Source organism: Sinocyclocheilus anshuiensis, unplaced genomic scaffold, assembly GCF_001515605.1.
Source record: "Sinocyclocheilus anshuiensis isolate Anshui unplaced genomic scaffold, SAMN03320099.WGS_v1.1 scaffold673, whole genome shotgun sequence".
NCBI classification, from domain to species: Eukaryota; Metazoa; Chordata; class Actinopteri; order Cypriniformes; family Cyprinidae; genus Sinocyclocheilus; species Sinocyclocheilus anshuiensis.
In genome coordinates, this window is record NW_015539862.1 from 422,698 (window position 1) to 450,128 (window position 27,431).

Below are 27,431 nucleotides of genomic sequence, written 5' to 3' on the forward strand. Positions count from 1 at the left end.
CGTCGCGACTAGCGGCGGGCGGCGCCACCCAACTCACCTTGATGCTGGTGGAGCTCAGACTGAGCAGGTGCACGTCTTGAGGGGGGGCTGAGGGGGCTGCAGGTGGGGGCAAGGCAACGGGGAGGGCATCAAGCAAAATTAAACAACTTAAAGCAAGCTTGCTTCTGGACTGGACTGGTTGGCACAACAATAGAGAACATCTTACTTAGTGTTGTATTTTTGTCTAATTTCAAATTAGAATTCTAAACTGATTTCATGACTTTGAAGCCATTTAAGTTATAATGTTTTATTTTTTTTTACTTTGCTGTGATTTCAAAAACTGAAAAAATTCAGTACTGCTCGGCACAACCATCTGCAAATGATACTAAGACAGAACCAGGGTGTAATACTAACTATTCTGTTCACCACCGTCTGTGGCTGGAATTGTACAAATTTGACACTCAAATTTTTTATTATTTATATATTAGTATTATTATTATTATTATTTTTCAAAATAACTATGTATGTGAAACTGGACAAATGCACAAAACATTAAATCCTGACACTGTTTTTTTGCAGTTTTATTTTACAATATAGTCTATTAAATATTGGTTTGGATAAGCTCTAAAGTTGATGTGTTGGGTTATGTTTTTGAAATTACTAAAAAGAAATATACAGTGCTGCTTGAAAGTTTGTGAACCCTTTAAAATTGTCTATATTTCTGCATAAATATAACCAGATTTTATTATAATCAGATTTTCATGCAAGTCCTGAAAGTTGACAAAGAGAATCCAATCAAACAAATGATATGAAAATATATACTTTGTCATTTATTTATTCAGGAAAATGATCCAATATTACATATCTGTGAGAAGCAAAAGTATGTGAATCTCTAGGATTAGCTGTTAATTTGAAGGTGACATTTGAGTCCATCTGTTCAGAGGTGTTTTTAATCAGTGAGATGACTGGTCAGGTGTCAGTGTGTGCCCTGTTTTATTTAAAGAACAGGGATCTATCAAAGTTTGGTCATGTTTGTGGAAGTGTATCATGGCACAAACAAAAGAGATCTCTGAAGACCTCAGAAAATCGATGTTGTTCATCAGGCTAGAAAAGGTTTCAAAGCCATCTCTAAAGAGTTTGGACCCCACCAATCCACGGTCAGACAGACTGTGTACAAATGGAGGAAATTCAAGAACACGGTTACCCTCCCCGGGAGTGCTCCACCAAAAAAGAACACTCTAAAAGCAAGACGTGTAAAAGTCCACTAGGTTTCAAAGGACTGCAGGGTGTGGACAACCAGAGGAATACTGGAGAAATGTTTTGTGGATGGATGAGACCAAAATAGAACATCTTGGTTTAAAGGGGTCATAGGATGCTACTTGCCTATGACGTCACACAGACAGGCCCCTCCCATGATAGTTTGATTGACTGTTTCTGAAGAGAATGCGTCCCCGATCTACATAAACGCGTCCATGTTCGCGCGAATCATTCATGATCCAGCCTCATCTACAGAAGAAGTGAGGAGCAGCATTATGTTTGGAGAAAGAAAACACGGCATTCCAGCATAAGAACCTTATCCCATCTGTGAAACTTGGTGGTGGTAGTATCATGGTTTGGGCCTGTTTTGCTGCATCAGGACGGCTTGCCATCATTGATGGAACAATGAATTCTGAATTATACCAGCAAATTCTGAAGGAAAATGTCAGGACATCTGTCCGAGAACTGAATCTCAATAGAAATCAGCATATTAGAATTCTGAAGGATCATGTGACACTGGAGTAATGGCTGCTGAAAATAACTACGGAAAATATATAATCTCTAATATAATATCTAATATATTTAAAAATGTATTTTAAATTGTAATAATATTTCACTGTTTTCACTGTATTTTTGATCAAATAGACGCAGCCTTGGTGAACATAAGAGACTTATTCCAAAAACAAAACAAAACAAAAAAACATACCGACCCCAAGCTTTTAAATGGTAATGTTTTTAACAGCTATGTGTGTGTTGTTGTTACCATACAATCTAAGACTGACTAAAATGACCTGCCACTGCCTAAAAGTATCCTCATTTGGCTGGTGGTGTGTGTTAATTTCTCACCCTGGTCACAGCGATCAGTAAGTCACCGTCGTTTACTGCCTTTCTCTGTTTATGTGTTGACAAGCAGGGGAAAGGCCATCGGCTTGTGTTTTAACAGGCGTTCACACATTCTCAGTCAGTCTACTGGCTGGGAGACAACAGCCCCCCGTTTGTCAGAGATCCAAGTGTCAGTGAGTGTGGCAGCTGACGCATCTGAGAGCATACTCGACCATCCTGCCTACGATAGCGTGTGCTGCTAGCTTCTTTTGGCAGGCTTGGTGCCACTTCTGAGTGGCTGAGATAAGCGCAACACCAGCAAGGCATATTTAATTAATTCTGAGAGGGATGGAGATCAGGTGAGCTACCAAATTAAATGTTTCTGCACAACACAGCACAGTCCAGAAGCATAAAAAAATTACGACAACAGCACAACAACATTTTACAATGAAAAAGCTAAATGGCATTCATTCATGCAGCTGTATATGATAAACATAAATGTGTAATAAAAAAATAACAATAATTAACTAAGGAAGAAAAGAGAGATGGCTGAGAGGAATAAGAACAAGAAGAAGAATGTACGCTGGGACATTTTAACATGCTCGCATTCCTTTGTTAACAACCAGAGCAGTTTGGTGACGTCGCACCACTCTTGGCGCCCACGGTGGGATTGAGCACGAGGCGTCCTGACACAAAACTCAAAGATCAAAGGGTCTTTTTGAGTCCCAGAGGAGGTGATAGACAGGTCTCTAGAAGAACATGAGGCTGTGAGAGACTCAGGGGGAAAGGAAGTACTCTGATACTGCGACATGACTGTAAATTTTGTTATATATTCTCTGAACATTGTCTTTTGATATGTGGGTGCAAGTGAGAAAGGTTAGGTTATATGCAAGCAGAGCGTTACATTTAGCACAAATGTAGTGCTTCAACTTGAGTAGGCTTCACTTCTCTGGCTTTTAACATTGCAGCAATAACAAATCACATTGATAGCCTATAAACCAAAATAATGAAGACAAAGGCACAAGCAGACACCGAACATACCTTTTGCCCTTGTCAATGTATAAAGGTATTCCCTGGCTTAGAGGTGTAAGATAATTAATGGTGGAGACTGTAGACAATAGCTTGAGAAAGGAAGGGAAAAGAGGTCCTCTGGTTTGTCCATAGGGACAAGTCTAGGTTAGTTGACATGATGAAGATGAAAAAAAGAGGACACTTACTGGACTGGGCAGTCCTGGCTTCAATGGGTTGAGTAAAGACCCCTAGCCCCATTTCAGAGCGGGCCGCCAAGGAGAATTTATACAGAGTGTCCGGCTTCAGACCTTCAACAGCGTATGAGCCGGCAGGGTCAAAGGTGACATGGATCTGAAGAGGAAACATAAAAAATTCCATAACCATCTCTCCATCGCTTTACTTGGCCTTGTAGACATGTTTATACGGATGTTTTAAGCGGCCATGCATTATTATTTTTTTCCTGATCGCTATAATTTGTGCAGTTCATTGCTGACATTTAATTAACTTATAAATGTTAAATGCTTGAATAAATATGATAATTTTGCTTGAAATTGTATCTGTTATCCTACATTATTACTGCTGCACGACTCATCACAGTTACTCATTTACAACAGGCGTGTAATGTGCATCTTTCTTATTTTTAATCTTTATCGTTAATAAATGTATATTAATAAGAAATGTGATTTACATATGTGTATAATTTAGTTCAATGATTTTATATGGTGTTGTGGCCTAATCTTTTATATTTTCTACATTTCTTTGTAAACCGAACACACATAACAGCATCTCAAGCTTGTAACTCACATCACAGCCTATCCTACATGACTAATAAAAATCACAAACAAATTATTATAATTTATTATTATATATAGCTTAATCTTATTTCAAACGAACGAGGAAAATAAAGTGAGTTGAATCCAAGCAGCTGAAGATTTTTAGAATAGAAGGCTTCTTCTCTGCATTCCTTTTGAAGGCGCTCCGCCTGCACTTGCGGTGAATGCAATTTGTTGTTAGACCATTTAATGTTAATTACACAAATACACAAATACAATGTGTAGTGTAAAATCACGTTATTTCTAAGTGAAGCAACATTTGCTGAAATACAAGATACAGTAGGCCTATTATCTGTTGATCATTTGCACTTCAAAAGGGGCATTGTAAAATGCTTAATGTTGCTTAATGCGTTTAGAGAGTGTTTTTAAAAGACCAAACTCATTAAACACATTATTAGTAAATTATAATAGGCTATGTACAGACAAGAAGAGGAGTCCAGGATGCGAACATAACGTCTTATAACAGTTTTGGAAACGCTTAATGCGTTAAACGCATCACGTTCTTATTATGGGCTCATTTGCTTGTCGGTACAGAGAATGCTTTATTAATGATGTGTTTACTGAGTTTGGTCTTTTAAAAACACTGCCTTAACACATTAAGCCACGTTAAGTGTTGTCCGTACAGTAGGTATTCTATGGGAGGAAAACGATTAACGCGGAATTAAACGCATTGCAAAAAAACACTCTCAATTAACGCATTAAGCCAGGTTAAGAATGTCCCCGTCAAGGTTTAAAAATCAAACAATCATTGTTAAAAGAACCATTTTTGTTATGTCGAAATCATGAGAAAATTAAGTTGTGATAATGAGAAAACAACTTTTGTTATGTCGAGAAAATTAAGTCGTGATCACAAGAAACTTCCGTATGTTTATTTTAAAGTCAGAATTAAATGAAAATTCACTGTCTGTTTTATAATGGCATGTTATTGACCTTATTGTGAACAATTCATCCATGCATATGCTTTTTTTTTTTGACCTTGTCATTTTTAATGAACATAACTCAATCTTCTGGTGAAACGACAGACTTCATCAGACACGTGCTCCAATCATTTAGCCAGCTTACAGCCGACCCTTTCTTACAATCGACTGCAAGCTTGCATTCAGATCGGTCTCTATCCAATCAACAATCATTGGATAAAACCCAGTCCTGTTCAACATTTTTCTTCAACAATCCATTTCACAATACAGAAGAAAAGATCTGTCGCTACTTCTGTTTCATCAAGACTTTAACACAGTGGTCATGGGGCTGTATTTTAAGTGGGCAGTGGAAAATGTAGTTGTCAAGTCTAAGTATCACTTTAAAAATTAAAATCTACCGCAATCACAATAAACTCCGCTCTGTTCTCCTTATATGTTGTTAAACATGCCTACTGCACTGCACTTATGTGTGCGCATCAGATCGTGGGAAGAGAGATTTTGAGTAAATAATGGCTTACATTTCAGTATGTTTTCACAAAGTATGAATTTACATTATTCAACAGAAATGTGACAACTGACAGAACATGCAGTTTTCAGTAGGCTATTATTATTTCAGTATTATTTATCAGCAAACTTTTAACAGCTGATATTGTAGGCTGCTATTTTTTTCTCAGTACGTATCAGCTAAATGAATAAATCTACATACATTTTTCTCATTATTCATTTTAAGATGAATGGGGTGGGCACAGAAGTTTTTCACAAAAAAACTGAGAAGTACTTTATAAGCATACAGACACACTGGTGGCTATCACGATGAGTGTGCATAAGACATCTGATCTCAATGTGGATGAACTGACATCAAGAAAACACATCCAAACAGCCCATTCTGGCATCAGGTAGAAATGCTGTCAAGCACTGAGCATTGATAAGTACGTTCTGTTTTTGTACAATCTAATTCTATCAACTGACTGCAGACTTTTGCCTGCAGTCATTTTGTGAAATGTCAATTTTGGCTATCTTTCATTTGTATCCATGGCCCACAGCAACAGCTGCACACGTTCAATATCTGGTCTGCTTGTAATTCTGAATGAATCAGGCAGAAACAAGCACTGGCGTGATACCTTGTTCTCTGAGTCAGCCTCCCAATATAGCAGCTCATATTTGATGATGGGGTCCTGTACTGGCCACAGCCAAGTTAGCTGGATCCGCGTATCCAGCTCTGCTTCAGCCTCAAAGTTGGAAGGCTGAGCAGGTACTTGAAATTCAATAGATAAAGAGATGTTAGCGACAACAGATGCACAAGTATTTTTATGGTACTGAAATGAAAATGCACTATGCAAAATTAGGGTTGGGTATTGATACACATTTCCTGATTCAATTAGATTCCAATTCAAATCAATTTCATTATGATTCTGATGCATCACGGTACATTTTAATGTCAATTTTGCTTCTAAAAAAATTATCTCCAAGCTTTTGCTGTAAATTATATGAAGAAACTTTGAAAAAAAATTGGTATATTACAAAAATATGGAGAAAAAAATATATAACTACAGGGCCCAATCCATCTATCCTATAATATGTTAATATATTTCATAACCAGAAGTGGTTGCGTAGTTTGACTGAATTCACAAAAAATAACCTATTATTGAGAGTTATTTGTTCATGAGTCAGACTATAATGGTCACACTATACTGTATGTTTTTGATTCACTAAAAAGAACCAGTTCATACGAGTCCCTTGTTAATGAATCAGACTACATTGATCATGCAACATATTATTGCATGCGACATCATGACTGATCAGCAAAAAATATATTTTTTACCCAGCCCTATGTAAAAGCATCAATGTATTTATTCATTAACGCTAAAAATTACCTCCTTGTTGCGTCTTGACCTGCAACACATCACATGGGGGTCCGTCCCCTACAGATGTAAAGCCCAACACACGCAGGCTGTAGGTGATGTCGGGGGTCAGGTTCGAGATTGTGGTGAGACGGCTGTCGTCCGTGTTGTGTTTCTGCCAGGCACTGAGAGGCGTGTCCAGGTCAGATGTGTAGTAGATGCGATAGCCTCTAATCTGACCATTAGGTTCCTCCGGCGGTTCCCACTGCACCAACATGGTGCTGGCACTCAGCATACGTGCCTGGACATGCAGTGGTGGGGAGGAAGGTGCTTGCTCACCCGTCCGTGTCTCAACTGGGTCGCTGGGTGGACCACGGCCAATGTTGTTGACCGCCATGACGCGGAACTCATACTCAGAATAAGGGCTGAGACCACCGATGCTATAACGTGTGGTGGCAACACCATCCACTTCCTGGAAGTTGGAGTCCGAGGTCTTGGCCCGGTACTGGATAATGTAGTAAGACACAGGTTCAGGGTTTCCAGAATCCCATGTCAGTGTAACACTGGTAGCTGTGGTTTCCGTCACAATTAGAGACGTAGGAGGCTTTGGGAGAGCTGAGGAGCAAAAGATAAGAAAGGAAATTAAACCGATGACAGCGTATGTAGGCTAAGCTGCCTACTCGGCGCACTCCTAAAATAGAGAAAGACAGGCAATGTAAGACAGAATGAGAAAGAAGAAAGGCTTGTGTTAGAATTGGTGATTCACAGAAAGGCAGCCCGTGCCGCCTCGTCATTGTGTCTTTAAGATTTGTGGCTGGACTCCAGACAAATGTCGGTGACATTCTCCGAGTCCATATTGATTGGTGAAGTGCAAAGTGCAATCAATAGAGGCAGCCATGGTGACGAGGAACGAAGTCTGGCAGGACTCGGTGTTGTCTGGTGGGACCAGCTGCACTGATACAGCTCCAGACATCTGGTCTGGGTAAACACATGCTCAGAATAATCTAAAGCCTTTCATTTTCTCAGATCCCACAGTAAAACGTGGGAAGTCCCTAAAGCTGTCAACACAGAGCGAGTGTCCATGTTTTTTCATTGTGTGTATTTGCCAGACGTACCAAACAGCTGGTGAGACCCTTAGGGTTGCAGTTAGAACAGAACTTTTTCTAGTCTCTGACAACCTGTTCAGAGTCTTGGGTAAAATAAGTGTCTACAGAATCTTTAAACCTACAGAAAATCTACAGAAATGAACCAATTTATGTTCTTAATACACATACCTGATCTAAAACCTAAAGTACACTTCCCTTGTACACATTCTGCTCCGGCTCAAAACAAAGTTCAACTAAAGATCAAAAACAAAGATCTACTACTGCAGGAAGTACACATGCTGAACGCATCAGTCACATCAATTGAGTATACTTTTAATGGTTTGCGTGCTCAATGCACCAAGTATACCTGGGCCTTTAATGTAAATTATTATTTTAGGCAAAATAATTTTTTAGTGGAGAGATCACTCTTTCAGGGATCTTACCTTTGACAGAAACTTGTGCGGTTGCCTCGATCATACCGAGAGATGAAATAGCCACACAGGTGTAGTTGGTCGACTGATGGATGTTGGTGAGCTCCAGGACATTGCGTCCCACGGGCATCTCCTCGTCCTTGGTGAGCTCCACCTCACCAGCCATCCATTTGACATAGGGCATGGGGGCACCTACCGCCACACAGGTGAGGTTGACACTGCCCCCTGGCATCACCTCGTGATTGGTAGGTGGGATAGAGAAACGGGGCGGCACTCGCCGTACTACCAGAGAGAAGAACATCCAGGGTGAGTTTCAACAGGTAGTATTTTGTTCTCTTATGTCAACTTTTGATACAAAAACAGTTTGGAAAAGACCATATACAGGGAAATCTATTGTGATTACTACATCTCTAGTTTGATTACTAGGGCTATGTCACTAACATGAACAAACTAACATGAAGTTGTGCTGACAGGTCAAACAAATTTGTTTCAAGGGCAGAGCTGTCACTTTTTCCATTTGTTAAAGCCTGAAGCTTAACAACTGGAGGAAGGAAGTCAAAACTGTGGCTCATACATATGTGCAGAAGAGGGCGATAAACCAATATGTGCTGGGGGAAGGGTGAAGAAGGCATCGTAATGGTATTTCTTATAGAGTGAGACATTAAAATTCATGCCAAAGGGGAGCTTTATTGAATTGTGGATTTGAGAAGAAGAAAAAAAACATCCTCGCTGAGGCATTGCAGGATGCAAGTTTTCTCTGTAAGTTTATCGCCCGGTGGCACTGAGACCCTGGTCTGTTGTTGCTCAGTCCTGCCTGGATTCGGGAACCTGTCCGAGACCTTGTGGGAGATGCATTGTTCACTGGGCCCTTCTCTTTGTGAGCCTCTGATATGCAGATAAACCTGACATTAAAAGAGGTTCCCATGGAGACCAAAAGGAGCCTGCTGACACTGTGCAGAGATGGGGAGGAGAGAGGCGAACTATCAATGTGGAGTCTGAATGGAATTCAAACTTGCCTTGACATTAACTGACTCGACTGCACGAGGCCAAGCTCATGGTGTACGAGGAACTAATTCACAAGGATCAGCACAAGAGAAACATCAACGTTTTTAAACGGTACTCTGTTATCAATGCAAATACTAGATGTGTTTCAGTCTCTATTGTGCAGTGCTCAGAATCGTAGCTGGTGGCCATCACTGAGGATGCTAATGCTGAACTATTTACAAGAAGCACAAGCTGGAGAGACTTTTCGCTCCTGTTCTCCCAAAATAGGAGTATAAAACAGCAGCACATTAAACAGACTCTTCCAATTTGTGTTAATGACCCACTGCCTCATGTCTGTCTATGGAGAAATGGCATAGGCAATAATTGGTTTTTGCACAGGTCCTCCTGAAATTGGATTCTCGACTATGCGCTCTCATTTTATTTTCAGATACACACCGCGACCAAGCTTGTTATTCTCCTCATTATGTTTGCACTGTAAAGGCAAAACGATAGAGTCTTGAGCATTTTTTCTTTGAATTAGGCAATGTGAAATTCAAAGTACTTCAAGTCCGCTGTTGCAAAGAAATTACAGTAGCAATAGCATGTCTAAGAAATACAAATATTCACTTTATTGATTTCCAGGGAACTCTGTGACACTGACAAACCGTGACTATGGACATGGGCATACGGTGGCGATGATTTGTAGTAAAAGAATGGAAAGTCAGTGTGGGTAGTAATACAACAGAAGTAAAATGGTGATATTTCTATTATAAAACTTCAGGTAACAGGGAGCAGGTTGGTTGAAAGAGTTTCTATTCATGAGCAAAACCATACATGCATTGTGGAATAAAACGGACACTTGAACCTGACAAAAAAGAGGTATTAAATTAAATTAAATTAAATTATTTAAACAAATTAAAACTTGTTTGGACCAAATCACATTGCTATTTCTTTTAGTTTTAGAGCAGCTCCCACTTCACGGACTATCAAGCTCATGCAAGTCACCTGACACGACACATTAAGCCTGAACACATAGGTGAGGGGTGACATAGCAGAGGGAGTGATTGATAACAAGGGTCTCTGATTAAAGAGGGATCCAGTTTGAGGTCTGCAAGAAGCAGTTAAGAGTGAAAAGGACCAACCTTCTCGAGGGTCTAAGACATGAGGTGTGAGTTTGACCAAGTGATATGGAGATGAAATTGAAAGAGAGAGACAAATGGGAGACAAGAGAACATGAAAACTGATTTGTAAATAGTTTTATGGCAGTTAGAAAAATGCAATGGAATGTCTAATAAAGACAGAGAGACACAATCTAATCATGACACTCCATTTGAAAAAGTTAGATTTGTATCACTGCATGTTCATTGTGACAGAAAATACATTTATAATGTTACAAAAGATTTCCATTTCAAATAAATGCTGTCCTTCACACTTTTTGTTCATCAAAGAATCCAAAAAAATTAAGCAGCATAACCTGAATTTGTAACACTGACAATAATAAGAAATGTTTCTTGAGCACCAAATCAGCATATTAGAATGATTTCTGTAGGATAATGTGACACTTTAAATTAAATTAAATTAAATTAAATTAAACAGATATTATCATTAACAAATATTATTATAAATCATTGTTTGTCAAATTTAAGCGAGATGTTTTAAACAGATTACAACTAGTTTGGACTAAATAACATTTCTAACATTGCTATAGTAGAGGGAGTAAGATTGATAACAAGGGTCTCTCTTAAAGAGGGATCCAGTTTGAGGTCTGCAAGACGTGGCTAAGAGTGAAAAGAACCAACCTCCTCGAGGGATTGCTATATGAGGTGAGAGTTCGAGCAGGTTATATGATGGAGATGAAATTGAAAGACAGACAAATGGGAGACAAGAGAACATGAAAGACATTTATGAATAATTTCATAGCAGTTAGAAAATGCAATGGAGTCTATAACAAAGACAGAGACACAATCAAATCACAACACTCTGTTTAAAAAAAGATTTGTGTATATTCTACAATATATCATATACCAGGGGTGTCAAACTCAATTCCTGGAGGGCCGGAGACCTGCAGAGCTCAGATTCAACCCTAATTAAACACACCTGATCCAACTTATCAAGTCCTTCAGGCTTATTTGAAAACTACATGGTATGTGTGTTGGAGCAGGTTTGGAATAAAACTCTGCAGGACTCCGGCCCTCCAGGAATTGAGTTTGACACCCCTGATATATACTGTAGGTTTACTATGTTAAAGGTAAATACATGCCTATTATAAGATAAACATAAAATAAATGTATGCAATTTATTATTCAATGTCTGTAGAGAACACACTCACATTGATACAGGTTAATGGTATTAATGTAAGGGAGTCAGTTAGGTTATAGGAGTTGCTAGCATACATGCATTGTGAGATTAAACAAAAAAACTGTTAGATAAACATGACAAAAAAGAGGTTTTAAATTAAATGAAATGAAATAATTAAATGAAATAATTAAAATAATAAAACTATTATTATAAATGATTATTTATATGTTGTTTTGATGTTTTACACAGATTAAAACTAGTTTGGATTAAATAACATTGCTATCCGTTTTAATCCAGCACCAGGTGTAATCTATGAAAACAGCCCCTACGTCATGGACTATCAAACTCATGCAAACCACCTGAACGACACATTAAGCCTGAACACATAAGTGAGGGGCGACATAGCAGAGGGAGTGATTGATAACAAGGGTCTCTGATTAAAGAGGGATCCAGTTTGAGCTCTGCAAGAAGCAGTTAAGAGTGAAAAGAACCAACCTCCACGAGGGTCTAAGACATGAGGTGCAAGTTGGACCAAGTGATATGGAGATGAAGTTGAAAGACAGAGACAAATGGGAGACAAAAGAACATGAAAACACATTTGTGAATAATTTCACGGCGGTTCGAAAAATGCAATGGAAACGCTAACAAAGACCGAGAGACACTCATATCACGACACTCCATTTGAAAAAGATTTGTATATACTGTACCATATATCTCATAGATATTGTAGGTTTACAATGATAAAGGTAAATACAAGCCTATCATAAGATAAATGTGAAAGAAAATATTTTATAGGAAACACAATCACATTAATACAGGTTAATGACAGATATTAATTTAAGGAAGTCAGTTAGGTTACAGAAAATGGTTGTCCCTCTCATTATTTTTTTCAGAGACTCTTATTAACACCAGACTTTTGTGGCACAAATACTGTATGGGAGCCCGTTTATACCTTACAGTAAAAAAATAAAAGCATTAATTGTAAAAAAATTAATTCTTAAAATAAGAAATTAAGCCACATAATGATAAATAAAGTCACTGAGACATAAAGTCCATTTTGTGAGACTTAAAGTCAATTTACGAGAAATAAAGTTGCAATAGTCAGAAATACAGTCTCAGATGTGAGCTATTAAGTAATAGTCAAAATTAACTTTTATTTTTTGTTTTAACAGACATCCACAAAAAAAGTCCAACAATCGGAAAAGCACAGCACAACTGACATATTATTAGAATTTTCCTAACATATGTTGGAGGAGTAACATTACTGCTATACACACAACTCAGAATGATTGAACATTTTCTGATAGCTGTCTCTGTATGCATGTGAGCATACATAACCATATCTCCAGTGAGGCAGAGAGACCACTGAGGTCCTCTAAAAGAGCCCTGGGCCAAATTCTTCCACACATTGACACATGAAAGATAATGATGTCAGGTAAGGCTTGTTAGGACTGCCAATGTAACGCTACAATACAAAACTAGCTGAGTGACAGGCATTAGAGATATTAAAAATCATCTTCCTTAAATATTAAACAAAGGTAAACGGACCCCCACACACACATTCACACAAGATATAATAAACAGACAGGTGGGTATGAAGTGTGTGCCCACTCTATTTGATTTGTTGTCAGTTTCAGGAGCAGAGGAAGGAGAGCAGACAGTGTTTGACAACTTTTCACTATGGAATAAGCGGCTGACAAATGAGCATTCACATATACAGCCGGTATACATGACTGTGATTCTCCCAGGTGATATAGTCCTCTGTCAGACAGACGGACAAAGCGGGAGAACGAGAGACAGAGACAGTCATAGAGCATTTAGACAGCTCCCAGAAAAGTGATGAGGCCAAGGAAAAAGGAAGCAGCTATTGAATACATAGATCCACTGACAGGCCGGCAGTCTTAGACACCCAACTCATCTAGTGTGAGCAGATAAATGAGCGGGGACGGGAGGCTGAGGAATGGTACCAGGACACTGTGCTGAACACCCTTGAAGAGAAAGCATGATTAGCCGTTTTACAGAGACACTTTGAAAAACAAGCGGCCACACCCAGGCTGCGATGGACAGATGGATAAAGGCGACCCATTATGCACCTGTCAACTCTGAGGAAGTTAGCTGTTGATCTAGCTCCAAAAATTCCTGTTTTTATTATTGTTATTTTGGCTGCACACTTTCGCTTTTTTTGTAGTGAAAAGTAGGGTCATACAGACTGATTAAAAAAATATATAATAATAATAATAATAATTTAAATATTAATTGAATTCCATAGACAACAAGCCTGTTAAGAACATGTGCAGATCATATTTTACCAGAAAATGAAAAGAGAATAGCAAGAAAATAATATTTTGTAAAAAGAAAAGCTTATTTTTAAGAATATTAGGATTTGAATTGTGACATAAAGTCCATGACAATTAGGCACAAATCAAACTGTAATGTACTATAAATAATGGGCAAAACAAAAACGGCAAGAAAACACTTATCATTTAAACTACAAAGTATTATGAATCAGGCAGAATTTAATAAATAATAATAAAAAAACAATATGTAATCTAAACAACAAAATATTTATAAATACGGTAATATTTAATAAATAATTTAAATATCAAATACCAAATAATAATTTGCAAAATATTTATAAATCACATGGTATTTTTATGGCTTTTGATTTAAGATTTTACTTTAAGATTTAAATAAAGTAAAAATGACTACATGACATGAGAATCGAATCAATGAGAATAATGACATAAAAAAAAAAAACATCAGGATGCATTAGGGGAAACTTAGGGAAAAATGTGTTTAATTTTCATAAAATAATGTCAAGATGCAAAGCATAATGCTCCTAAAAACAAGCTTCATTTTTATGCAAAATACAATTTAACCCCTTTATTAACTTGCAATGTGTTTAGATGCCACTCATAGCAACATCTTGTGATTGAGTTGTACGATGGCGTCTGCAGTTTAATCCTATTGTATGAAACATTTTTGGCCGTTTGTTTGGCAGGAAGCATGAGAAGGCTTAGTCTTCACCTCTTGCGTGACAATTACTGGGTGGCACCTTAACGTCACTAGCTGGAGGCCATATACTGGCAGCCTGCCATAAGCTCCCTGTTATTACCTGCATGAGCTGAAGGGGTTGACACTCATAACAACAGCACTCCCAGAGTTCTGTTTCACAGACAATGCCTCAACACCATTATACCTCTAAATCCATGTATTAATACTGCAGGTGTCCTCTGTGGCACTCACCTTTGGTTAACCCTTTTTGTCTTCTCACTCTCACAACAAATACTGCGAGAAATATGCATGTTTACCTTTGCTTCCGTTGCTATGAATTCAAAACAAAGCAGGGAATGTTTTGTTTCCAGCATGATTTGGACAACAACTTTTGTTTATCTTGGCTCCGAAATGTCAGACAAAGTTCAACACGTGTGGAAGTCAAAACAAAATTGCAACATGGTCAAAATAAAGGTGTGAAGCATTGTTGAGGAAGTTGTTTTGCTAGGGGCGGCACCTGGAGCACGGCTCTTACCTCGCACGTAGAGATTGGCGGGGGCCGAGTAGCGCGTCCCGGCGCTGTTCGTAGCCACACATTCGTACTTGCCCTGGTCTGATTCCTGGCTGTTTTCAATCTGCAGAGCTCCTGAAGAGAGAGAGAGGAAAAAAACAAGGGTAAAAGTCACCTCTTTGATTTAAGAACACGATTATGAATCCCCCGTCGCAACTTTCCCCACCAAACTGCGAATCGAATCAATGAGAATAATGACATAAAAAAAAAAAACATCAGGATGCATTAGGGGAAACTTAGGGAAAAATGTGTTTAATTTTCATAAAATAATGTCAAGATGCAAAGCATAATGCTCCTAAAAACAAGCTTCATTTTTATGCAAAATACAATTTAACCCCTTTATTAACTTGCAATGTGTTTAGATGCCACTCATAGCAACATCTTGTGATTGAGTTGTACGATGGCGTCTGCAGTTTAATCCTATTGTATGAAACATTTTTGGCCGTTTGTTTGGCAGGAAGCATGAGAAGGCTTAGTCTTCACCTCTTGCGTGACAATTACTGGGTGGCACCTTAACGTCACTAGCTGGAGGCCATATACTGGCAGCCTGCCATAAGCTCCCTGTTATTACCTGCATGAGCTGAAGGGGTTGACACTCATAACAACAGCACTCCCAGAGTTCTGTTTCACAGACAATGCCTCAACACCATTATACCTCTAAATCCATGTATTAATACTGCAGGTGTCCTCTGTGGCACTCACCTTTGGTTAACCCTTTTTGTCTTCTCACTCTCACAACAAATACTGCGAGAAATATGCATGTTTACCTTTGCTTCCGTTGCTATGAATTCAAAACAAAGCAGGGAATGTTTTGTTTCCAGCATGATTTGGACAACAACTTTTGTTTATCTTGGCTCCGAAATGTCAGACAAAGTTCAACAGGCGTGGAAGTCAAAACAAAACTGCAACATGGTCAAAATAAAGGTGTGAAGCATTGTTGAGGAAGCGGTTTTGATAGGGGCAGCACCTGGAGCACGTCGCTTACCTCGCACGTAGAGATTGGCGGGGGCCGAGTAGCGCGTCCCGGCGCTGTTCGTAGCCACACATTCGTACTTGCCCTGGTCTGATTCCTGGCTGTTTTCAATCTGCAGAGCTCCTGAAGAAAAAAAAAAAAAACAAGAGTAAAAGTCACCTCTTTGATTTATGAACACGTTTATGAATCCCCTGTTGCAACTTTCCCCACCAAAGAGCAAACTTTCACTGCAGACAATCAGTAAACACTCCCTGTTTAAATGTCAGACCTGTTCCTCTGTGTATATAGTTTATTGGCTTAGAATGCTGCCTAAGACATATGCATAAAGCTGATTTTGCAGGTTGAGTGAGTCTATAACTCAACATATTTGCCTTTCACTGTCATTAGAAAAAGCTTTCGGGATATTAATGTCATTGAGTCAGAGCCAATTACGCTACAGCGATGACTTTATTACTGCTGTGGCATATTTATACCCACCAAAAAGAACAAAACATCAATACCGTACAAAACTACGCTGCCTGTCTGGTCGCTAGAGATTGTGCTACATAAGGTCACATGAGAACAATGTTCGATTAGTCTTTTAACACATACAGTAATAAACAGTAACAGTTTTAACATAAACAGTACTATTGTGAAATATTAGAATTTAAGTACCGTTTTCAAATATTTTAAAATGAAATTTATTCTTGTGATTGCTAAGCAGCCATTACTTCAGTCTTCAATGTCACATGACCCTTCAGAAATCATTCTAATATGCTGATTTGCTGCTCAAGAAATATTTATCAATAGTGTAAACCTAGAACCATTTAACAATTTTGTAAAACAGCAACCAAGACATTCTTCAAAATATCTTATTTAGAACCATTTCAGTGTTTTGTGATTCACTACCATTCAAGTTTGGGGTAAGAATGATTTAAAATAATAATAATAACAATAATAATAATAATAATAATAATATGATTCTGTAAGAACACATTAAATTGATCAAAATTGACAGTAAAGATATTTACAATGAACTTTTAATTGAAAGAATCCTGAAAAAAAAATATATCACAAAATAACTGTTTTCAACATTGATGATAATAAGAACCATTATTAATAATTGAGCATCAATAATAACTGATAATAATTAACACAAAATATATGTACAAAGCATATTAAAATCATTTCTAAATGATCATGTGACACTAAAGACCCCACATTTTAAAATATATTAAAACAGAAATAGTTATTTTAAATTGTAGTAATATTTCACAATATTACTGTTTTTATTGTATTTTTAATCAAATAAATGCAGCCTTGGAGAGCATATAAGACATCTTTCAAAAACATAAAAAAATTGAATTAGTCCACATTTTTAACCGGTTATGTATTTATTAATTGAAGATATCACTTCAGTATACAAAAGGAGTCAAATCACTATAATGTGAAACAGCATTAAATGCTGCAGATACTTTAGACCTACCCACTTTGAAACAGTCATGAACATCAAACGAATAATCAATCAGGGTGTCCTAACCACAGATACGGCATTTGCTTTAAAAACACTGTGCCATGCTCTTAATCTAGCAAACAGACATATTTATCTCTGGCAGTGGTGTACCACCATAGTATAGGTTATCACCTTCACTTTACCCCTGACTACTTCCCAGCATCCCAGTGCTGCAGGGAAAAAATAACATGCACCACTAACCTTGCCCACTCTCCAAGTTCAAGGAAAACTGATTGGTGGTGTTTCTTACCCTGACAAGCAGCAAATTACTAATCAGTTCGGAGATTGCTCAGCACTGATTGCCAACACCCCTCAGTCCTGACAACATCTGACTGATAGTACCATATAAGAAAGTAAACGTACTACAATAAAGAAAAATAATACAAAATTCCATCTAAACTAAATGAAGAATGTGAAAATCACCACGTTTATTCACATTTTTAATTGAATTTAAATTTGAATTAATTGTTCATTATTTACTTCTTTTAAAGCAAGGGTTTAACATTTTTGACAGTTACAGACAAAAATGTTTAATCCTTTTTAATCATAAGTGTATTTTTAAGTGTTTGATATGACATCATAAATTAAAGATATAGTTCACCCCAAAATGAAAATTCTGTCATCATTGACTAACCCTCATTTAGTTCCAAACCTGTATGACTTTCTTTCTTCTGAAAAACACAAAAGAAGAGATTTGTTTTTGTCCATTCAATAAATATTGTTTTGGACCAGACTTACTTCCATTGAATGGAGAGTTGAAACTGTCTTCAAAATATCTTATTTTGAGCTCTGTAGACAAAAGAAAGTCATACACGTTTAAAACGACATGAGGTTGATTAAATGATGACAGTATTTTGATCTATCCCTTTAACACTTCCAACCAGAGATGAATTATGTCACCTCATGAATTTTCAATAAAACACACACACACACACACACACACTGTGGGACAAACTGTGTGTTTTGATGAGGACAAAAAAAAATGTATGAAGATGATACATATTCCTCACTGATAAAGAGATACAAAACAATATGAGTTAGGGGAGATGAACTGAACAAAGACCTGCTGTTGAGAACGAGAGAATTTAACATCACACCCACGGACACTGAGAATTCAGCCAGTAAAAATCAGTAACCACTTGGGACACCGCACCCCACCGCAAGCCAGATGTACTTCCTGATTCATAAACCTAAGGTGAGCTGGCGTGCTCCAACAGTCTGCAGTAACAAACAAGCCTTTGTTACGTGCAATATACTTTTCGCCTTCTTTTTTTTTTTTTTTTGCTTTTTCGACTTCGTTTTACAGTAAAGCTTCCGGGGTCTGAGATTGGGGACCACTGAGATTGCTAACCGTGCAACTGAAGTAGGGTAATGTCGGTTTTGTCAAGCACTCGCCTCTAGCAATCGTGTTTCTGAAATCCATGTTTCATTCTGTGTGACTGATCGAACGCTCCATCTTAACAATCAGGGCCTGGCCTCATTTCCCATACATACTCATTTTAGCATAAGCAGTATGCAAAAAAAAACAAAAAAAAAATTTCAATTTCATCACAGCCCAAATGGAATGTAAAAGACACACTCTGGAGACTCTAAAGATGGCCTTCAGCCTGAAACCCAAACTCACAGCAAATTTTAATAAGCCTCGGGTCTAAGAAAATATCTACAACAAATGCATGTCATAATAACTAGCAAGAGTCAATTATTTTATTCACCTCATCAAAGAGTTCACTCTAGAAATGAAAATTCTGTCATTATTTACTCATCCTCGTGTAATTCCAGATTTGTTCTTCTGTGGGACACAAAAGAAGATATTTTGAAGAATATCCAGAACGTAATTTTTTACTGCTTGTAAAACAGCAACCAAGACATTCTTCAAAATATCTCATTTCGTGTCCCACAGGTTTGGAACAACATAATGGTTTGTAAATGATCACAGAATTGTCAATAATTATTCCTACATTTCCTTGTTAAGTGAACACGCTACAAAATAATGCATATCTTTTTTAGTAATACATACACTACTGTTCAAAAGTTTGGAGTCGGTAAGATGTTTTAGAAAGAAGTTTCATGCTTCTCATGATATATGTTTTTTAGGTTTTTTGAAGAAGAAGAGAAAGTTCAATTTAATTAATCCTTGCTGAATAAAATGAATAATTTATTTAAAAAATAATAATAAAATCTTACTGACCCTAAACTTTTGAACAATAGTGTATTTCTGTACTCTTTCCCTCAGATATAGACATCAGAACACAGACAGGTTGAATGCTGGGACAAAGGTTGTGTATATACTGATCAAGCAGGAAATGACAGCGGTGGTGATGAGACGGGTAATGGAGGAGACGTTTTGTGAGACACATTTCAGCTGGCTTACCTCGAATCGGCGAACCCCCTAGGTGAAGTAAATTGAATGCAAACAAGATTGAAAAGAAGTGTTAGCAGACAAGAGAGATAGACAAAGAGAGATAAGGAAAACAAAAGGGAGGGAATCAAATGAAAGTAGGCTTAATTAAACAGAAAGGAATCAAGTTGAGCTAGACTACTTCTCTCGTAGTTGAATGTTGGCTGTCTGGTGCAATGGAATTAGCTCGGAAAAAAGATCCGAGGGCAAACGTTCTCTGTGCTACGATTCTGAGATAGTCCTGCCAAACTCAATGCTTTAAGGAACATTTGCAGAGCTTAGTGAAACAATGTGTATTCAGGTTATTTTTGTTCACAGCATGGTTCAGAAAAGTACAGACCATGGCAAGTTAGGCGACACTTTTGGTGTGAGAATAGCAGAAACAGCTAGCAGCAATTCTGTACATGTACATGTGAATTAAAGTCAACATGAAATTCATTTGACTTGTTTTACTTCCATAATTTGACATATTTCAAAGTGGAAAAAAAAAAAAAAATGTTGAGCAGGCCGTATTAGAATGATATTTCATTACTTGCGTTAACCATTAGCATTAGCGTCTAGAAAAGCTAATTTCTTGCTAACTACAATAGCAGCCTAAAACAATATGTAAATAGCATTTTGGCTATTGGCAAACACTGTCATGCTATGAATTCGTAATGCTATGAATGGGAGAAAGTGCACTCGCAATATAGCGGCTCTAGTAATGAAAGGCCAGCCTTTTAAATAAAAGAGCCAGTCATCAACAGGTAAAGTCACTGCATCACTTTTAGACGCACTGGCTAATCAACTGCTAGTGCAGACTATGTGAAGTCAGATGAAAAGCTAAAAATTATGCACCTAAGAAAGTAAACAGAGCCCATTTCATGTTGACTTAAACTATCGGTCAAATCACAAAGTAAGGTTATGTCGCCATTACCATTGTCTATCAGAAAATGCTTATCTATAAGAAGTAAAACAGCAAACGTAATTCACCATTCTCCTAAAGACTAAAACAGGCAGATAAGCCAGATAAGACTAGCTGTATTGTCATAATTTTATATCATGAGTGTCCTAAAAAGGCCATAAAGCTTTGCACCTCATGCCGTCCAGAGATAAAATCTTTGAGGAAGCAATGTTTTGATCTTTGGTGGATCAGTACATTTTGTTCATTTGACTTTATGTAAATTTAAGAAGCTCCTCGAAATAAGCAAGACGAAGAGATTCAGGAAGGCAGTCCAAACTTTCAACTCTGTATTTGTAAGCTGTGTACTTAGACGCTGATGCTAGAAACTAGAGAATAAGCTCCGCTGTGGACTTGCCCTCTAAATGAAGTGGATTTAGTGGAGAGGGATAAACTCTGAGTCAGTCAGGAGCCATTAATTCAGCCTGGGCAAAGTCCTGTTCATCCATCTGATCCTAGGTCAGACCTGAGCGGTCTATCTATTAGGAAGGTCTACAATGTAAATAGATAGGTTGATCCTTTCCGCGGCATTCTCACATTCCCGTAAGGGTGCCTACAATTACCCAGACCATTTGCACATGGCTTAAGACTCATTTGAAGTTATGGCCATGTCAATACATTTTTCCTTCCATAGTAAACAAAGACAAATTGGCAGACCTGACATTACACAAATATAATTCCAGTTTCAGTTTTTATTATGTGGGAATATTGCATAGACATTCATTAAACTGTAGTAAAACATTTGTGGAAAAATAAGCCATAAGTGAAAACAGAACTGTCTATATTTGTGACTATTTAAGTTTAGTACATTAGTTGCTGCTACTGTGATTGTAAGGCTAAGGAAGTGTGCCATCCTTACCTGAACGAAGCTGTTTGATTCGCCCATTGCCGTTGATGTCTACAGGCAGGAAGTCCTTGAACCAAGTGATCTCTGGGTCAGGGTTCCCACTGGCGGCACAGAGCATCGTAGTTGTTCTTGTTCGTTCCACCACTTTCAGCTGAGGGCCCATGTCTATGGTGGGGAAGCCATGAGGAATCTGGTTTTCTGCAGCAAGAAAAAAAAAACACAGGTTAATCTAGGGAATGGGAATGATTTACAAAATAAGGATAATGATCTTGAAGAATGATCTTGAAGAACTCTGATTGCAATGAATCAAGGGTTAGAGATGTGAGGAAGATGTAATTGTCCTGCAAAGGCAAATTTAGGACAAGTGTCATTAGTGCACTGAATCAATTCACTTGCTAGATAGACACCTTCCTGTGCATTAATAAGATCAAAGCATGGCGAGCGAAATCCACAGAACCTTTGTGTACCATTACTCTAACATGCAACAACATATGGATATGAATAAAATTTAGGTTTTAATCTTCCGGTTTGCTCTAAATCTTAGTAGACAGAAAAAAAGGAAGAAAAATGAAAATGCAAAATCTGTAATAAAATAAATCCAATGAAAGGGTCAATAGGACTAGTTAAAGTTCTAGCAAGGCAGCACAATACTGATCTACTTTTTCCACTCTTTTTTGCAATACCATTGCCACTTGTTACATCCAACATTAAGACCCAATTTCATTCCTTGGATTTGATCATTATCTAAGGTTGTAATGAGTTTTTTTTTTTAAAGTTAAATTCTTCCTTGTTAGTTCATCACTGTTCATTGACATTGACTCTAATTATTATAATTTCTGTCATCATTTCTTATGACTAACAACTTCTGTTGATGTTAAAGGTGCTTTATAGATAAATGACTCGACCTTAAAGTCACCATGAAATCAAAATCGAAAATTCTTATTTTTTAATGGAACACTGTAGTGTTTATTATAAATAATTTATCCGTGCACTTATTTTTTTTTAATTCATGTGCCCTCATAATCTTTAATCAAAAACGTTAACCTCCGCTCCCCCTCAAAACGACTCATCTTCTCTTCCGGTCACGAGCTATGGCGCAAGGGCGGAGCTAGTGACGTGAGAGGTAAAAGCTGGGATAAAGGACAGAGGGAAAAGCTAAAGCTGATGCTTCACTTTATAGCACAGACACCAGTCATGAGGGAGTACGTTACCCCTAAACATTTAAAAGATATTAGGATATTACGACAACATTACTCTTAGGACATCGCAAACTAATTTTTTTCATGAATATGACTTAACCTGATGGAGGACGCGCTCAGTCATTCAGGCAGTCTCTCTCTCTCTCTCGCATGCGCTGTTTAGGCATGTTTTGTGCCGTTGATCGTCGTCATCATCCTTAATAAATAAAACATTTATCCATGCTTGGGTGTCGGCTGTGAATCCAGTGGAGAGAAATCCCCCACCACTAACTGCAAACTGGCATTCAGATCTGCAAAGACAATCGCAACTTCCGTTTCATGTCGACTTTAAACTTTATTGGTTACTTTGGGAAATTTTAGAAACAATTTTTACTAACTTGAATTCAAATTGTGCACAGTTCAAAATGTAAACAATAGCAATGACTTCATCACTACACTTGTATTATCAATTGCCACTGGTCTTCCTTCTCGCATTCATTTGTATACTGAATTGTGATTGCTCTTTTGTTTCTTACATCTTCATCTCTACACACTGCAAAAATGGTGTTGAGCTGATACTCAGGTGCCACAGACAGAAAACAAAGCATGCGACAGCTGCAACACTTCCCCGATGCAGAATATAATTTATGCAAAACCACAGCCTAAAACTGCTTACCTAAACTTTAACATGCTTCTTTTGCTGTCTCGAAAACACTGCTGTTTTTTATTTTTTATTTTCTGGAAATGCAAATCTCGTTGGCAAATAATGCTTTGTCCTTCAATGGTTTGGAAAACACTGTTTCCACTCTGATACAGACCATGACGCCTTTCACTATTTCTACACAAGGGAGTAACAGTGCAGATATCTCCAAGTATTGAACATTTACATAATTAACACATTATATGAAAATGAACAATAATTATATCAAAAACAGGATAAGCAAGTAGGCAAGGCTGTAAAAATATGGTTTCCAAGCACATGAAAACATGAGCAATTCTATGGCTGTGGCACTTATTACAATTTTTTTCTTCTCAAACATTCACACAAATGTTTGGATGAAAGCCCAGCATGCGCAATATTCACACTTGCAATAGCAACAACATTACGGCAACATTACACTCTCTTTGATGCTAAGGTAAGCCAAAGGGCAAGGCTGAATTATTCCGATTGAGACAATTCTCTGCACATGACAAACATTCCACTGTTTCTAAAGTCTACAGGGCACTACAGACTATCTTGTCTTCTTATTCTGGTGCGTTACACATTAAATAATTGGTGTATCGATCCTTAAAGCATCAAGCAATGCTTCTCATATAGCTGAATTGAAAAGCTCTCACAGAAGACTATGACTTCAAATTTGAGACTAGTGTTCCAGGACAATGTAAATCAGACGCATGTGTAACACAGTGGGCAAATCTCAAAAGGGTTATTTCACAAATCGCTAACTCTCTTATGAAAACATCAAAAAAGGAATAATTTAGGAGGTGGAAAATGTTGAGCCGAATCTGCGCTGGAGGGAACTTTGCAGTACAAGGTAACTTGGAATATGAGGCTGTTCAAGTTATGCCTCATTAAGAAGCAAAAGCAGCAAGATTTTTTGTTCAAGTGTGACCTTCGGAAAGCACAGAGAGGGTGCGCTGTCATGTATAGAGGCGTACATTTCTACCTTGGTGTGCTCAGGAGAGGTCAACTACCTGTAGGAGTGTGGGTTGTATCACTGCCGGTCCTTTTCTCTGAGCGGCTTCTGAATAAACAATTGAATACATTTTCTTGAGAAAGAACATACAAATAATAACTAGCAAGTGGCACATAGTCAGCATGCAAAAGAGGTAACAGAGCGCACAAGAACATCTAAGAGAAAACCAACTGTGCGGTTTCTCCTGAGTTGAGTGTGAAGATATGTTTTTCAGACTGCCATAACAGTTGGGTCAAAAAAAAAAAAACCTCTTGTTGTTTCAAATGACAAAGTGAAGAAAACAGTTTCATAAGTATCGCTGAGTGCAAAGTAAGTGACATACTTGTGCTATATGTTTATATATTCTTGTTAAAGATGTACTCATTACTTTTCAATTTAAGTTTTTTTTTATGTGAAAGTTGTGTTACACTTATACTGACACCTACTGGTGTGGATGAAGCATCATGCAACAGAAAACGTTATTAGCTTTCAGACATGCTTAATTTATTTAACAAGTGAAAGAGTCCAATAACAGGATGGTTTCTGATATCAAATTAGTATTCAGATGGTCATATGACCTCAACATGGCAGCCACCATGATGTAACCAGTACCTTGTAAAATAAAACAGCTTTTATTAAGCTTCTAATGTGTCTAGAGTCGTCATCTTATGTACATTGTACTACTTTTTTTACCTACTCATCACTACTCTCAACTTTTTAATGAGGAAAAAAATAGCTGACGGCACCTTTAAAAGTGCGTTACTAATATTTTGCTTGTTAGTAATGCTTATAATAGGGCTGTCAATCTATTAAAATATTTTATCTGATTAATCACATCCTTTTTCTGTGATTAATCGCGATTAATCACACACTTCATGAAATGAAGCATAGACCATTTATCTTGTTTCAAATGTTTATTTTGTCATCATTTGCTATATCCAGCAAAGTAAACCAAAAGATTGAAGCGTGATTCTCAAAAATCAGTATTTTCTGCAAGCTTTTTTCAAGATAAATTTAGATGTCTTTCCAAAAAAGGACACTTAGAAACGCCAAAAGGACACCAAAGAACCAAATGATATAAGGAGCCCATATAAGCACATATGAAAGAAAAGAATAATTATAGTATGTGTACAGTGCAACACCAAAGAGCTTTTTTACATTTTAGAGAAGCCAAGTTGCGATACCGAACAGGACCACATGGCGATGCCAAAAAAAACCTAAACCAACTGCCTGCTGACTGCATATATCTACTAGCCTACAGTACACGGATCCATTCTGTATAACTAAACACAGCAACATAAACATGACAAATCAAAACATTATCGTGAATGTGTGTGGAAACAACGTGAATGTATGGAAATGTCTGTGCCTGTGCATAAATACAATGTGTGATCATTGCATCAGAGCACTCATACACGCATTATTATAACGGACTCACGCGTGCTTACTGTACTGTACGACTCCTGTTTGCCACTGCAATCGTCCTTGATTGAAGTCTTCATCGTGGAATTAATAATTCACTGAAATCTCTGAATCTCTGATGTAATCAGCCTGGTTTCCTTTATATTAGCGCTGTTTTGGACGTATTGTTTGAATGCATTCACTTACTGGATCATTGGACTGAAAACTTTCTCGGAGATTATCAGCTTAAAATGATCTAATCGCAAACAGAGTAGCAAAATTGGGTTAAAGGGTTAGAATAGAAATTGTGCTTCAGTAATTTTGTGTTAATTGCGTTAAATTATTTTAACGCATTAAGGATTGTACAAATTAATCACATGCGTTAACGCGTTAACAATGACAGCCCTAATTTATAATAATGACAGAGACTCCCTTTCAGGTATAGTGAATTCTAATAAATAAATGGTATGTGAAGGTAAAAACAAAATGAGAAAAGGATGGATTTATTCCACAAAATAAAAGCACAGCAGGAAACAAACTGATGGTTAGGCTTTTGCATTTCCTAAATAAAAGTTCCATTCTCCTTCCCTGAAAGCACTTTTATCATTTACACCTCTTTACTATGCATGAGGATTTAAAAAAACAGAAGACTCAAAGCTCAGAAATGAGTTTTTAATATAATTCTTGTGTGCTTATATTGAGTCGAGCAAGGACTCCATTACTAAGATGAAGAGATAAGAGGGGAAGAAGTCTACAGAATGTCCTGCTCTGTCCCGAGTCTCTGCCGCATCATACATGTGGGTGCTGCAGCAGATGGTGGTTTGAATTTAAAAAGCCTGCTAACGCTAGTTTCATTGTTTCCCCGAAGCAGATATGACAAGGTGTTTGGGTCCAAAGGGGTGATACATTTGGTGGGTAATTGGGATGGCATCTTGTAAGGAGCTGAAAGAAACTTGAGAGCAGACGGAATGAGGAGCAAGTAGGAGGAACAGCGAGAATACGAGCTTTGCAGAAATGTTCCAACAAACAGTCAATAGAGAGAAACTGAACTTTAATGACAGTGATGTCATGTTCTGAGATTCTCTGCTTGTGTTGCAGAGTTTTATTTTACCTTTGTCTGAAAGGTTACGCAACCGGCTGAGGTCATGGTATATGAGAAGCAGCAATCCTGACAATTACAGACAAAGAGTACAGGCTCAAGTTTTTATGCAATGTCAACACCTTATTTGTATCACGTTACTTTAAAAATGCAGTTGAGCCTACTGGCATTTCAAGAGAAACAAAGATAGCAGCTCGACTGTGATGCGTGGCTTCATGACGTGGCTTCATGACTACCAAAACATCATGTAACCTTCACGCATAATGTTCTACTTTTACACTGGTTCATTGTTGATGAAGTTTGGGTTTATTCACCTTAGACTGCCATGTTTTGGTAATGTTCAGGACCCTTTCGATGACACTCTGTTGCGTCTACATTTAATGAACCCTATGAAGCATGAAAAT

General features: G+C 37.6%; 1 protein-coding gene across 1 annotated transcript in view; it reads right to left on the minus strand.

Annotated features, from left to right (window-relative positions):
• LOC107684933 (receptor-type tyrosine-protein phosphatase F-like) overlaps positions 1–27,431 on the minus strand; it is a 102,027-nt gene that overhangs the window by 58,700 nt on the left and 15,896 nt on the right. The window contains exons 3-9 of the mRNA XM_016481319.1: positions 21,686–21,871; positions 14,988–15,098; positions 10,303–10,314; positions 8,189–8,458; positions 6,694–7,275; positions 5,941–6,074; positions 3,276–3,420 (exon numbers count right to left, since the gene is read on the minus strand). Of these exons, the coding sequence (XP_016336805.1) occupies positions 3,276–3,420; positions 5,941–6,074; positions 6,694–7,275; positions 8,189–8,458; positions 10,303–10,314; positions 14,988–15,098; positions 21,686–21,871 (1,440 nt within the window). The remainder of the gene's footprint in view (positions 1–3,275; positions 3,421–5,940; positions 6,075–6,693; positions 7,276–8,188; positions 8,459–10,302; positions 10,315–14,987; positions 15,099–21,685; positions 21,872–27,431) is intronic.